General features: G+C 37.7%; 1 protein-coding gene across 1 annotated transcript; it reads right to left on the bottom strand.

Annotated features, from left to right (window-relative positions):
- Positions 1–2346: 2346 nt before the first annotated feature.
- On the bottom strand, positions 2347–13855 carry LOC117290366 (probable protein phosphatase 2C 71). Its single transcript, XM_033771726.1, has 4 exons — positions 13510–13855; positions 7851–8201; positions 7113–7300; positions 2347–5404 (listed from the first exon to the last, which is right to left on the bottom strand). The coding sequence occupies exons 1-4, from the start codon at positions 13844–13846 to the stop codon at positions 4019–4021; spliced, it is 2262 nt and encodes a 753-aa protein (XP_033627617.1). The 5' UTR covers positions 13847–13855; the 3' UTR covers positions 2347–4018.
- Between the last annotated feature and the right edge of the window lie 270 nt (positions 13856–14125).

The raw sequence follows: 14125 nt of genomic DNA, 5'->3' as shown, positions 1-14125 counted from the left end.
CCTTCAATTTGATAAACTGACGTATTGAGTTTCCTCAAAATTTCTTTGAAGTTGGATTTTCAATTTTTTACACAGACTGGTTTCTATTTGCACCAAAAAATTTGTCACTTGGTAACTATTTTGTACATTCATGGCGTTACCGATAATACACTTTTCATTATTAGTCTTGACTTGTAGTGAAATACCAATGCTGCATTCAAATAAAAAAATGGCTACTAAAAATGTTTTCAAAAACATTGCAGGCAGTTGAACCTTTTACTTACTGGCCAGTTAATAACAAACTAGGCTTAAAACCATCCACCAGTATACATAAAACTTACATTATTTTGCTATAAAAGTCTAATACAAAAGCCTACTAACTTATGTACACTCAGCAAAGCGAGATGGCAGACTGTTTTAAGACCTCCCTAGGATTAATTTATAAAAATTGTCATCATATTTTATACAACATAGCAAAATTACAAATGGTGGAGTAAGTGAACAATCTCTTGCCAAAGATGGCGACAGTTTCTAAAAGAATATTTTCTACAATAAACATCATTATTGTTCTTAAAATTACTGACTTGTTCAAACAGTTATAAGTTGAGGTTGTCAGTTTAGTCTGGTGGGGAAACAGTTGAAGTTCCTTTGGATAGGTTGGTTTTCAGTACTTGAGGCCCTGAGACGAGTATACATGTATATGGGATTCACTCAAAAAGAGTGACCAAATTATATGAGTACATACATTTAAAGGCAGTGGACACTATTGGTAATTACTCAAAATAATTATCAGCATAAAACCTTACTTGGTAACAAGTAATGGGGAGAGGTTGATAGTACAAAGCATTGTGAGAAACGGCCCCCTCTGAAGTGACGTAGTTTTTGAGAGAGAAGTAATTTTCCACGAATTTGATTTCGAGACTTCACGTTCAGAATTTGAGGTCTCGGCGTCTGAAAGCACACAACTTCGTGTGACAAGGGTGTTTTTTTATTTCATTCATATCTTGAAACTTCGACGACCAATTGAGCTCAAATGTTTATGCATACGTTTAGATACACCAAGTGAGAAGACTGGTCTTTGACAATTACCAATAGTGTCCAGTGTCTTTAATGCAAACAATACAACAGAGACAATTTCTGCTAAGGGCTCATTTCGTGTTTACTGATTTTCCAGTAACCACACGAAAAGGCATGCTAACCTTTAGGTGTTTACTGTATGAAAATGAATAATGATGCAACAAAGCAAATCCATGGTTAACATGCAAGCTGGCAGCCAAGTTGCCTTGCCAACCTGTTAACTACACTTTGCACATTTTTCTGCTATAATTGAGCAGAGCTATGAAATTCACATTAATTGATACACAAAATGGCCGCCAGGGTAGCTGCATGATGTATCTGCAAAGATGTAATTCCCTCCAAATTATACAAATTAACTTGACTAATTAAACTTTATAGTGGTGGTTTTTAAAAAAGACTTATTGAAATAAGTACCAGCATTTATTTTCTTTTCGGTTAAAATGAAAAACATACAGGATTAACATTTACAGTGCATTGGCGAGATTTTAATCTTGTTGGAAGTACATAATAATAACTCAAGAGTAACAATATAGGAAACTCAAAGTGAGGAATTCATTGGAAAAAGTAAAAGATTCTAAAAACCTAAAGAATACCAAAAGAATGTTTGAAACAGAATTAGGGGTTACAAAAGCTTTTAAAAAAATATGAATAAGGAAACATGCCAAAAGGGTAAAAAAATTCATATGAAATAACGGCTCAGCTAATTCAAAAAAAGTTACAAATTACATTTTGAGTAAAAGACCAAAAGTCAAATTCATCTCCATAGAACTTCTGATAATTGTTATCGACAGACAAGGGGTGCTTTTTCGCGACTGTAACCAAAACTGTTTCGATTGATGGCCAGTGTTTAACCAATGGCAAGTTTAACTGAAACAGTAATTGGTAACGACTGCCAAAAACGCACCCCATGCTTAGTATGTCGATACACAACTTTATTGTGGTAGCCCTCACCATTTATAAGTGTAATCAAAATAAGGCTGGCCCTCTTACAAATCACTGGAACCCTTTCGCAAATAGCGCAATTGTTGAATGAGGTGCATGCTGGTCTAGCTAGCGATCAAACATAATTGCTATTAGACCAGCATGCACCTCGTTTCAAGCCTAATGCGCACGTACCAAGTACTTGCGATAAGGTCTTTGGGCACAAGCCCCTCTGACTAAATTGCATACGATCGAATGTCCACTAAAACAAGTATTTACTGTGCAGACCTCGATTTCAAATTTCATAGCGCTTGTTTATCTTCAAAGCTTAGTTCAGGAGTACAAAACAACCAGAAATCTGCGATCTTCAAATAAATCCCTTCCGACTCCCCCAGTTATCAAAACCAAGTCGTACGGTTCCCGCTCTTTCCAATATGCAGCAGTTTAGTTGGAACAGTCTTCAGAGGTTGTCAAACAGGCTGAGACATCAGAACAATTCAAAACCCGGATAAAAACATATCTGTTTACTTTGTACAATAATTGTTTATTTCCTTTTATAGCGCATAGGGACCTCACGGTGATATGCGCTATATAGAAATGGTTTTTGCTATTATTAAACAGAAAGTAGTGCTTTGAGTGAAAATTTTCAAAAATATCAGTTGCAAACGGTACATAAAATGTTGTTATGGCTGGTAACCTTCTTCTGGTAAGAACAATTGTTTAGCCCTTAGAAGAGCAGTGTCCAGATCAATTTTTTAAGAAGAAAATGTCATGAACCAATCCCTCAGGAAGTTATAAAAGCTATGAACTCTGTTAAAAGTGACAATGTGTATTTTTAAAAAGTAAAAATGAAATTGACAGGCCATTTGATACACATTGTGCAGTGGAAGATTAAAGGTTTAAAGACATACTATTAATTGTAACAAAGGAGAGGCTGTGTTTTTTTTCACAGCCATGATATCTGACCCTTGCAAAAGAGTAGTAAAGTTGTATTGATTACAAGTGTTAACCTACCTGTACCAGGCTTTAGAAGACTTTTCAGGCTATTTTATAACAATTTTTCTGATTTTCCAAGGTTAGAAAAATTCAGAAATCAGAATAAGGAAGAATATCATGCCTATTAACAGCTACAGGAAGCATTAGCAAACTTTGTGGAGAAATCTAGGCTTTGGAGGCCATTAGAATAATATTGAAATCAGGGGAACATCCTCTTGGTGTGACATGACAGAGTTTGGACCCTTGAGGTTCATAAGGTAAACTTCGAAACGGCAACTTTTGGCTAAAGCTACGGCTAGATTAGCGCGTCTGTCAGTGTTGAAGTATAGGCAGACGCGCGCATCTAGCTACAGCTGTAGGCCTTACTTGTTCCATCAGCCAGCGTGTTTTACACTAGGGGTGTTGGCGGTCGTAACCAACAACCGTTTGGTCAATGATTGACAAATGGCCAATTCAACCGAAACAGTTATTGGTTACGACCGCCAAAAGGCACCCATGATCATGGTTTGCTTGGCCTCAAAATCAACCAATAGCATTGGTGTATGAATCATCCAAAGGATTGTGGGTTACACCATAGAAAGGACCCCCTTCTCCATGGTAAAACCAACTGTGAAAACCCAAGTGATTTTTTTCCTGATCGAAGACGTACATTAACTAGAAAACTAAAACTGAATGAATATCCACCCCTATCAAAAGATTTATTACTATTATTTATACATGTAAATATTGCTTGTTTTTGGTCAATGTTTCAGTCAATAAAATAAGTTGTGCGGCATTTCTAAATCGTCACTCAAATTTAACACTTGTTGAAAACCTCCCAATAAACAACTAGAATAATTTCTGATTGATGGAGTGGTCCAAAGTTGTATAGTCTGTAGATAATGGACTGTATAAAAAAAATCAACCCCGAGCAGAGCAAAAAAAAGAAGAAAAAAAGTACAGAATTTGTTAAAATTTTAGTTAAAAAAGGGGAAAATGTTGGCAGTAAAAACAATCCCTATGTACTGATTTAATCTCCGTATTAACTCCTTAACATGTGCCAATTCTAGCACGTTTTAAGAAGCCTTGCCGATCTCAATCTACCATTTCTACTTTTTCTGACTGGCGTGATGAGCGTTCTCTTGGTGGGCGAGAGAGATTTCTTGCCTTTTGGCGACTCCGACGCTTTCTTATTCAGGCTTCTTAGAGCTCTTTGCGCTAGGGGTACCTCCGGTTCTATCAAAGAGTTACGCGTATTGTAGATCTTTTGCTTTACGGGAGTTACAGGCTTCTTCGCAACCTTACGCTTCTCATACCCGTTAGAATTAGTAAACGAAGAAGAAGAAGAGCTTTGGCCATTTGAGGTTGGAGTCTCGTCAGGCTCATGCCAAATGGCTGATGTTTTCCTTCTCTTCTGTGTCCATCCTGTACAAAAATCAGGATAATCATTCCTGCACTCAAAACAGCTGCAATTTTTCTCAACCTCTGGAGGGGTAACCCAAGGAGATGGATGTGACGTGTACTTGTGAGGTTTGAACCTATTACCTTCTTTTACTTGGCTGTATGGGAAATTGATGTACGACTCCCCACAGACTTCTATTCTATGCTCTCTTTGGTCTGCTCTCCATTCCTCCCACTCCCCGTCATCCTCCCAAATGGGTTCCTCAACTCTTCGCTTTCTATTTCTCGCCCAGAACGCTTTGGTTGTTACATCCTCTTCCGTAAGCTCTGGGTACCAGAAGCGGAAGGTGAAGTCTCTGTAGGCATTTGTACGCTTCAGCTTCGGGCGGAAGGTCCCGAAACCTTGAAGGCCGAGAAAGTCTGTCTCGCCTTTCAAACGTAGTATTGTGCCCTCATCCTCGACTGGCTCTGCCTCCTTTGAGATTTCAGGAGTACTCATATCTGTGCGGGGTGTTTGACACGCTTTAGCTTCCTCGTCAACTTCCTCGTCAGAGTCCTCTTCGTCAGAGTCTTCCTCGTCAGAGTCCTCCTCTTTACAGTCCTCCTCTGTGGCCGTTGTTGGACTGCTCACCTTGTTGGCTTTCGATGGACTGCTCACCTTGTTGGCTTTCGTTGGACTGCTCTCCTTGTTGGCTTTCGTTGGACTGCTCTCCTTGTTGGCTTTCGTTGGACTGCTCTCCTTGTTGGCTTTCGTTGGACTGCTCTCCTTGTTGGCTTTCGTTGGACTGCTCTCCTTGTTGGCTTTCGTTGGACTGCTCTCCTCCTTTGCTTTCGTTGGACTGCTCTCCTTCTTTGCTTTCGTTGGACTGCTCTCCTTAGTTGTTGAAGGACTTCCACTCTTTTCAGTGTCTGTTGGTTTAGGTTTTTCTCTAGGGAAGTCAAAGACGAGTGTTATGGCTGTAGTGTTGTCTGCTCGCAGAGAGCGATTTACCCATCTATTAATCGAATTCTTCACCAGACGTTGAGAGATTGTTTCTCGCATCTTCTCACCCTACAAGACACGAGGAAAAAATGTATTAAGATTTATTGCAATGTCAATATTGAAAAACAGGATCAACCTTGTTGTATTTTTTTAAAAATATTCATTAGATTATAAATTAGGCAATACAGTTAAGAAAACGAAATAACCTTTTTTAAAGAAAACAATTTGGAAAAAACATAAGCGGGGGAAAAAAAAAAAATATTTACAAGACACAGACGCACCACTTAAACAGAGATGCAACAGAGATGCAGGCCTTAGGAATGCCGAAAAAGCATAAAACCTATCTAGACGCTATCCCACTTCGCCCTCTCATTGTAGAGAAAAAAAGAAGAAGACAAAACCCAAACAAGACAAACCAGAAAAGGAGCATCAACAAATTTTTAAAATGTGGTGATGCAATGGGCAAGACAAAATAAAAATAGGGGCTGGGTCTGGTATGGTGCTGGTTTGACCACAAGGTTGGGAACGCAAAAGAGAAATTCAATGATGGGAAGAGGGAGAGAAAAGTAATTAATTAGTGAAGGAGGCAGACTAAAAGTACGATATCTATGGTCAAAAGAAGAAGGCAAAATAATTAGGTACTTCTGTATGAGTTTGAGGTGACAACATGGACTTGAGTTGTTGTGGTTTTGAACTGAAGTTTTTACACCACTGATCCTTTTTAAAGGCAGTGGACACTTTTGGTAATTGTCAAAGACTAGCCTTCACAGTTGGTGTATCTCAACATATGCATAAAATAACAAACCTGTGAAAATTTGAGCTCACATGAAGTTGTGTGCTTTTAGATGGTTGATTTTGAGACCTCAAGTTCTAAATCTGAGGTCCCAAAATCAAATTTGTGGAAAATTACTTCTTTCTCAAAAACTATGGCACTTCATTGGGAGCCATTTCTTACAATGTTTTATACCATCAACCATTACCTATTACCAAAAATACCAAGTAAGGTTTTATGCTAATAATTATTTTGAGTAAATACCAGTAGTGTCCAATGCATTCTGCATCAAAATTTGTTGTAGAATTCTGAAGTGAAACAAGGTCTTTAGAATGTTGGTTTTAACGCTCTGTTCAATTTGGAGCATTCTATTTGGTTATATTTTGATTACTTTTGAAAAGAATTAATATACATTTGTTATTTTTTTGCGGATCGACACACAGTTTGCACGTATAAGCTAGGTTGTGCACAGGCAGAGCCCTGGGTAGTATAGACCTTTATAATAGTTGTATATAAAAACTAGAGGGCGCACTGGTGATACTTCTTGCACAAACGCGACGAGATCGCACGGAGACACACGTGCACCATTCTGCATTGAATATGAAACACACGTTGGAGTTTGTGTTTATTGAGCGCTACGCGATACTGTTTTTTTTTCAACTCACAAAATGGCAGCGCAAACACCGCTAAGCAATGCCTGTTTTGTCAACTTAGAAAATGGCCGCCTGCGCGCATGCCGGGTCGCGTTTATAGGCCAGTGAGCCCTCTAGTTTTTATATATAACTCTATGACCTTTATCATGGTGCTGCCATCTTGATTGTCTCCCATTCAAATCAATGTAATCAAACTGAGGCTGCAAGGAGAATTAGTCTGGTTCCTTTTTATACAATGAATATCAGAATGATTCTCAGAATCCGTTACTGTTGTTGGATACAGGGAACATGACCAAGACTGCATCCCCACCATGCAAAGTTTTAAATCCTACTTACAAGTAACTGTACTTACCCTGCTCTTTTCGAAGTTATACAAGGAGATGATGTAGATTGATTCGCTAGAGCTGAGCATGTTCCAGAGGCCATCGCTTCCTAGAACCAGGCACTTGTGAACCTTAGGGTTAAGAATGTGATGACTAATATCTGGCGATGGCGACACAACGTAGTCATCGTGTAGCGTGCTGTAACTCCATAGATCACCTGAGAGAGACATTTTGATAAAGAGACGACATTTTAAACAATGTTTAGAAAGTTACAAAGCAGTCACCACTTTGCCAAGTGGCACACAGCACATTCTATTTTCTTTATTCATTTGGTTTAGATCAACCTTTTCAAAGATAATGCTTTCCAGTTTTAATCCAATTTATGCACACAAAAATACCTACATCCGGGATGACATTTTGCCCCGGCAGAGCTGCTATCATTTGCATCTTGCAAGTAGGGAGTTATTTAGAACTACACCCAACAATATGGATACACAAATTTCAGAGTTGGGGAGTTTTCCAGATTTTGTTTTAAACCTGAACATGGAAATATTGGTTTAATTTCAGGGAACTTTCTGCAGAATCTGGGAGAGCTGGCAGCAGCTATGCCTTTGTTTCAGGCTAAAACCTCAGAATTGTATTGCACGATTGGTTGATGAATCTTTTGGCTGTGTAGAAAAACAAATAAGAACACTTGACCAAGCTCAAAGCCTAAATCAAAGTTGCCTGAAAAGGGAACTATCCATGGCATATAAAACGAACCTTACCTAATGATCTTGCAACTGCTAGAAATGGAATCTTATCCACATTAGTGCTTCTTCTGACCGGTCCAGTATGACTCAGCTTCGTGCGTTCCCACACCACCCTCTGTACACCATTCTTGGCGAGCACCTGTCCTCCGATTGCTTCTATCCTCTTCACCTCCTTTGGAGATTCCGGTTTATGGTCGATGGTAACTGCCCGAGCTTTGAGAAAGCGTGAAGTGTGGGTGTTGACGCCAAGCACCGCACGAGAGTCCCCAACGTGAGCCACATACATGTGTCTCCCTCTGATGATGGCAATACAGGCTGTGGTACCAGCTGTACTTGGATAGCCTGACTTAGTCCGATTCCAGTTACCTATTCGTGCAAATAACCAATGGATGATACAGCATAGATTAGAGATTGAATACAATGTGTGAGAATATGAATGGTTGTAAAATGGCAATTGTTACCTTATGATACAAATAACCAATGGTTGATACAGCAGAATTTAGAGTCCTATATTAGCCGTGCATTATAGGTTTTTATCACCACTCCATTCTGCGAATCTGATTGGAGGATTAGAGCGTACTTGAAGAATATGAATCTGGTGATTTTGAGTGCAGACTCTTGTTTTAAACTGGGGACCCAAATTCAAAGAACCAACGAAGCAGACAACACTGCTGAAAATGTTTTTGCTATGCAACAAAATTGCAGGATACCAGTCATAGGTTGTACGAAGATTTGTATTTTGGCTGGTAACCATATTCTAGTAAGCATAATATTGTTTTGCTATACTATTTTTTGCTATAGCAGCTCTATGAAATTGAGCTTGGGTCTTCTCTGCAATCATTGAATTGTATTATAACGCCCAGCCCTTGGCAAAATTTCATAGTTGCTTTTAAAAGCACAAAAAATAACTAGTGGCGTAAAAAAATTACGCTTACCAGAATAATTAATTTTGGTTTTTACCCATATACACCGATGTATGTAGCACTGTATAATCAGTACTTTCCCTGAGTCCTGTGAAAAAAATCACACGCATTTTACTCGGGTGGGATTCGAACCCACGACCTTTGCAATTCTAGAGCAGTGTCATACCAACTAGACCACCGAGATAGCTGGAGACAGTTCGAATCCTATGTTTTAGCAGAGGGTACTGCAAACGATTTAATAGATGTTAAATTTGCATCGGGGATAAAGAATATTAATTACCAGAATAAGGTTACCAGCCAAACTACCATGTCACAAGTGCAATTTGTGACTGGTATCCTCCTCATTTCTGCTCTATGAAATTGGGCCCTGGAAATGCACAGAGGCAATGGCCAATGTTTTGCCGTTTCCTTTAGTGACAGTACGAATGGAAGAGCCCTTTGTAACATAACAAAATATTTCTCTCTTATCTCCTCATAAAGCCTGATTTTTAAAATAAAAGTCCCTACCTCTTTTGTTTCAAATATTTGTTTAAGCATCCCTGTTGGCTTCCTTTTTAGACGCGGCCTCCTTTTAAAAATTATTTTCAAATAATATTTTTCAAAAGGAGGACGCTACACAATGTTTGTTTTTTTTGGCCTTATGTCACACTGTTAGTAACAGTGATAGTTGACAGTTTTCAGTCAGTCAAGGCAGTAGGACAAATTATGGATAAGGTTTCCTGTGCCTTAATGTACGCTCTCCGGTTTCCAATTTTTTTAGCTAGACCAATTTTTCAAAAACAAGGTCCAACAGTCCAAGGGCGAGCAGAACCCAAGGGCCAATATCTTTGCATTATATGAAAGGAAATTCAATAACTAAAAATTTGTGTTTGACATGAGGCCGAGTAAAAAAGGGAAGCGGGAGGGACTTTACATTTTATATTTCAAGATTGCTGCCAAAGTAGCGAAATAACAAACAGGTCAAGCCTGTCATTTTAAATGATCGCTGCTTGTGTCACACAGACAACTGCGCAGATTGTCACTGTCAAGATTGTGTGTTGTTTAAATCACAATCTAGAGCACCCAGGGAGAACAATGTTTTGACAATGATGGGGCTACCCTGTATGAACAAGAATAATTATTGAAAAATAATTAATGTCATAATAATAATATTATAATCAAAATGAGGTCTGCAAAGTTCGTTACAGTTTTATTATCTGAACCGTTAAAAACGTAATTTGTGTTGCTGGATGATCGGTTAATATGTTATCGGTTAAATTGTTATGTAACCGTCAAAACCGTGTAATCGGCGCAGGCTAACCATAGAGCAAGCTCGGATAACTTTCCGTATGGCGCCACCACTTTTTCACTCGTTTATACAGAAAGGGATATCTCATTGAGGTTAATTTCATATCGAATGAAAAATGTGGTGGCGCCATACGGAAACTTTCCGCAAGCTCTAGTGGCTAACTAAGTTCCAACACAAGTCTGATTGTGAATTTAGTATATTTATAATATAGAATAGTTGAAAATGTATGGTTTTTTTTAAATTAAATATCATTTTGTATTGTATCAGTAGGCCTAAATACAAAATTTATGTGGCCCCATAAAAAGAAGCGGGCGGGGCTACTAAAAAGTTTGATGTATTTTCGGAAAAGTTTCCGTATGGCGCCACCACTTTTTCATTCGAAATAAAATAATTATAGTATCTAATTTACCTGATTGGTATATCCCTTTTTGTAAAAATGAGTGAAAAAAGTGGTGGCGCCATACGGAAAGTTATCCGTATTTTCTTTTACTTCATCACCTTAATACTGTAAAACATTCATAAAATTACTAAATTAGAGACTAAGTTTAGAGTAGGGACGTCGCCCGGTCACGTGACTGGCGAACAATTTGACGAAGTTTTAATTTGCGACGGTGTCATATTTCAGTTCCAAAAATTTTTTTTTACGAAATGGTGTAGAATAAAAGTATGTTAATAATGTAAAACTTTTGAGAAATTCGTTTTCTAGTACTTGACAAAATGTTAGAATAATTAGAAATTTACTTTCCGAGAAAAGAGAAGAAAAAATCCGTACTTTTCGTTAATTCGCACCCCGTCAGCGCGCAGTTCATTTCTTGTCCCTGAATTGCCATGCGTGATGAAGTTTTTCTTTGGGCTGTCGTACGGCCGTAAATCAGTCCAAAAATATCGAAATACCCCTTAAAATGAAGCTTAGATGTTAGGCTTTTTAATTATGGCTAAGTCCACTTTGCCATAATTAATCTTAAACTATTGAAACAATGTTAAAATGTTTGTTGAAGGGGATTTTAACGATCGCGACTTAGCTCACCATCGCGACGCATACCAAACGAAAGACCGTGTTCTATTCTACAAAATGGTGGCCGTAGCTAAGTTGAGGAACGAGGCGGTTTTCAGCTACAGCGCCTTTTCCATGAGGGGTCGCTCAAGAATCTGTAGCTATTCGGTTGCAAGGTTGTGTACAGAGCTAGATGTCTAGTTTTGACCTCTCGTAAAGAGTCATTCATAAATCCCACTACAGCGCAGTGTACATGGTGACGTCATCGCGCCGAAACCAGACTTGCGCAATGAAGCTGCAAAATGGCAGTTACTGCGCCGCGTGGGTCTTATATTTGTTTACACTCCATTATTCATTCGTGAAGAGCGGACGTGTATTGAGAATTGCAAGTGTTTATTGATCAAAGTGCAGAATATTTGCGGGAAATTTGAACTTTTTAGAGAGAACTTTTGTTTGTTGACAAAGAATATTCACATTATTTTCGTAAAAAAGAAATTGAACTTGTTTTTCGTCCGTCAAAATTGTTTTTTTTTCTTCGGATTTCGGTGATCCATATTCAGCAGTTTAAATTGCAAACTTTCTAATCTCCAATTTCACACATTTTATTCTGCAACTTAGCTTTGTTACTTGATTTTTGACTAAATATTATTAAGTTTTATTGTTATCTTTCAATTAAACATTTACTCTGTTATTTATCTTTGTTGTTTGACATTTTTTACATTTTGAGAAGTTGTTCATTTTAACATTTACTCTGTTGTGTTCATGTATGATGTTGATATAGCTGTGTTTTTGAAATTTTCACATTATTTTAAATATTGACCTTTTGAGAAGTTCACTTTTATTTCATTAAGATCTTAAAATTTACTACATATTTTCCCAAAGGTTGCATCATTGCTTCATAGTTTATCTAGACATGCAGGTGTCAAATTTCAAACAATTAGGCATAATTTGCAAATTTTGAAAAACAACAATAGTTGGGGTTATGGGAATTTTGTTCTTGCTGTGCAATAACCTTGAAGGCATCTCACTTTTCTATTCCTTGTCCAAAAATGAAGGGGGTGAGATGTTTACTTTTTGAGATATGCACTTTTGAAAATGCGACATTATTTATTAGTTTTACACAGCAGGTGTCAAATTACGGGCAATTAGGCTCAATTTGCATATTTTGAAAAATAACAATAATTAAGATAATGAGAATTATGTTTTTGTTGTTTAATAACCTTAAAGGCATCTTACTTTTCTAATCCTTGTCCAAAAATGAAGGTGATCAGATATTTACTTTTTGAGCTATGCGCTTTTGAAAACACGAGTTAATTCATTATATCTGGCAGGTGTCAAAATACAGATAATTAGCATGATTTGCATATTTTGAACAAGAAAAAAAATTATTTAGATAAGGGAATTTTGTTATTGTTGTTTAAAAACCTTAATGGCATCTCCCTTTTCTATCCCTTGTCCAAATATGAAGCTGGTTAGAGATTTCCTTTTAGAGATATGCACTTTTGAAAATGCAAGGTATATTCGCTGTTTGTTTATCTCAGCGGGGAGTCAGATTACACGGGTAATTAGGCCTAATTTGCATATTTTCAAAAATAACAATAATTAAGTTCATGGGAATTTTTAGTTGTCATTAAGTAACCTCAAATGCATCCCACTTTTCTACCCCTAGTCCAAAAATGAAGGTGGCCAGTCAATTACTTTTTGAGATATGCTCTTCTGAGAACTGTTGTTTATTCATTGTTTATTTGTTTATACGAAAGATCAAGATATGCACTTTGAGTAATCCCTGGGGACTTTGAGTCCATTTTTGAGGTCTGTTAATTCAAAATCCACGCAATCAAATTGGTTTTTTTCTTCAGTTCTCATAACACTTTTTGCCTGGAACCAGAATATTTCAGTTTTGTGTAACTAAAAAGTCTAATTTGTTAATTAGGATTTTATTAAAATTGTTATTTGTTTGTTTGTTGTTTACTTTAGTTGCTAGGCAACGACCACGACTCTGAACTTGACACTAAATAACCACAACTCTGGAACCCCTTGACCGATTTTCTTCAAACAACCACCAAATAACTCCATTTACTGAATTCTTTCATACTAGCCACATTTCAAAGCTATAGAACAAACATTGAAATTCTGGTTGCCATCCCTATTTAGAGTGAATCACTGATTACTGAATACATTTAGTTAAATTAATAACCACAAATCACAAATTGCAATAATGTTCAACAAACAAAACTTAAAAGAGATAGTCAGAGAAATAATTAAGTCTGAAACAAAGTGATGCTATTATGAGAAGCCAGACTTCACAAAAAGCAGTCACTTTATTTTCAAGGCCATTACGGATTTTGACAGTGTAAAAAAATGAATTTGCTGGTGTTCTGGCAAAATGTCCACTGCCTAAAGCAAGGCTGAAAAAACAATAAACAATTGCATAAAAAACGTTCGTAGAAACAAATAAACTATATTTACCTCTTTTCTTCCACATAGCCTCCTGTGTTTTTAGGAACCCTTCTTTGATGGCTTGTTTAACCTTGGCCGGGTCTTTCGACTCAAATCCACGTTGTTCTTTGATGAAATCCCACAACATGTCGCGTGCAAACACCGCAGCTTCCCGCCCACCATGCCCGTCAAAAACACCAAAAAATGCAATATCATTATCTTCTCTTCGCTCATATCGTATAGAAACCATATCTTCCATGTAATCCCTACCCCCCTTGTTTGAGTCGCTCGACACTCGGATCCCCAAAACTTGTCTTTTGGGAGGCATTTTGGGGGTCGATTTTCCGCTACTCAGTCCGGTCTCCATCTTGCTTGATTGACGCGATACCGGGATGTTTGCGCGCGCTCCATGGTTTTCACCGCGCGAATGATTCTTTTGTGTATACGGTTTGACCTTGTTTGTCTTGTTCCAGCTTGTAGAAATACGGCCTTCTGATTGGTCAGTCGGAAAGACTAACCATTTAACTCGATTTATAATTCGGTGTCTGCTTCATAATCTCGATTAAGAGGTCAAACTTTGGTTAACTCGGTTTATGAATATTGTTTTTTTGAGGGCGCTCTTTTAAAAGAAGACGGAGAAATAAAA

The sequence above is a fragment of the Asterias rubens genome, chromosome 5, assembly GCF_902459465.1.
Source record: "Asterias rubens chromosome 5, eAstRub1.3, whole genome shotgun sequence".
Taxonomy (NCBI): Eukaryota; Metazoa; Echinodermata; class Asteroidea; order Forcipulatida; family Asteriidae; genus Asterias; species Asterias rubens.
This window is presented reverse-complemented; position numbering and strand designations above follow the sequence as displayed.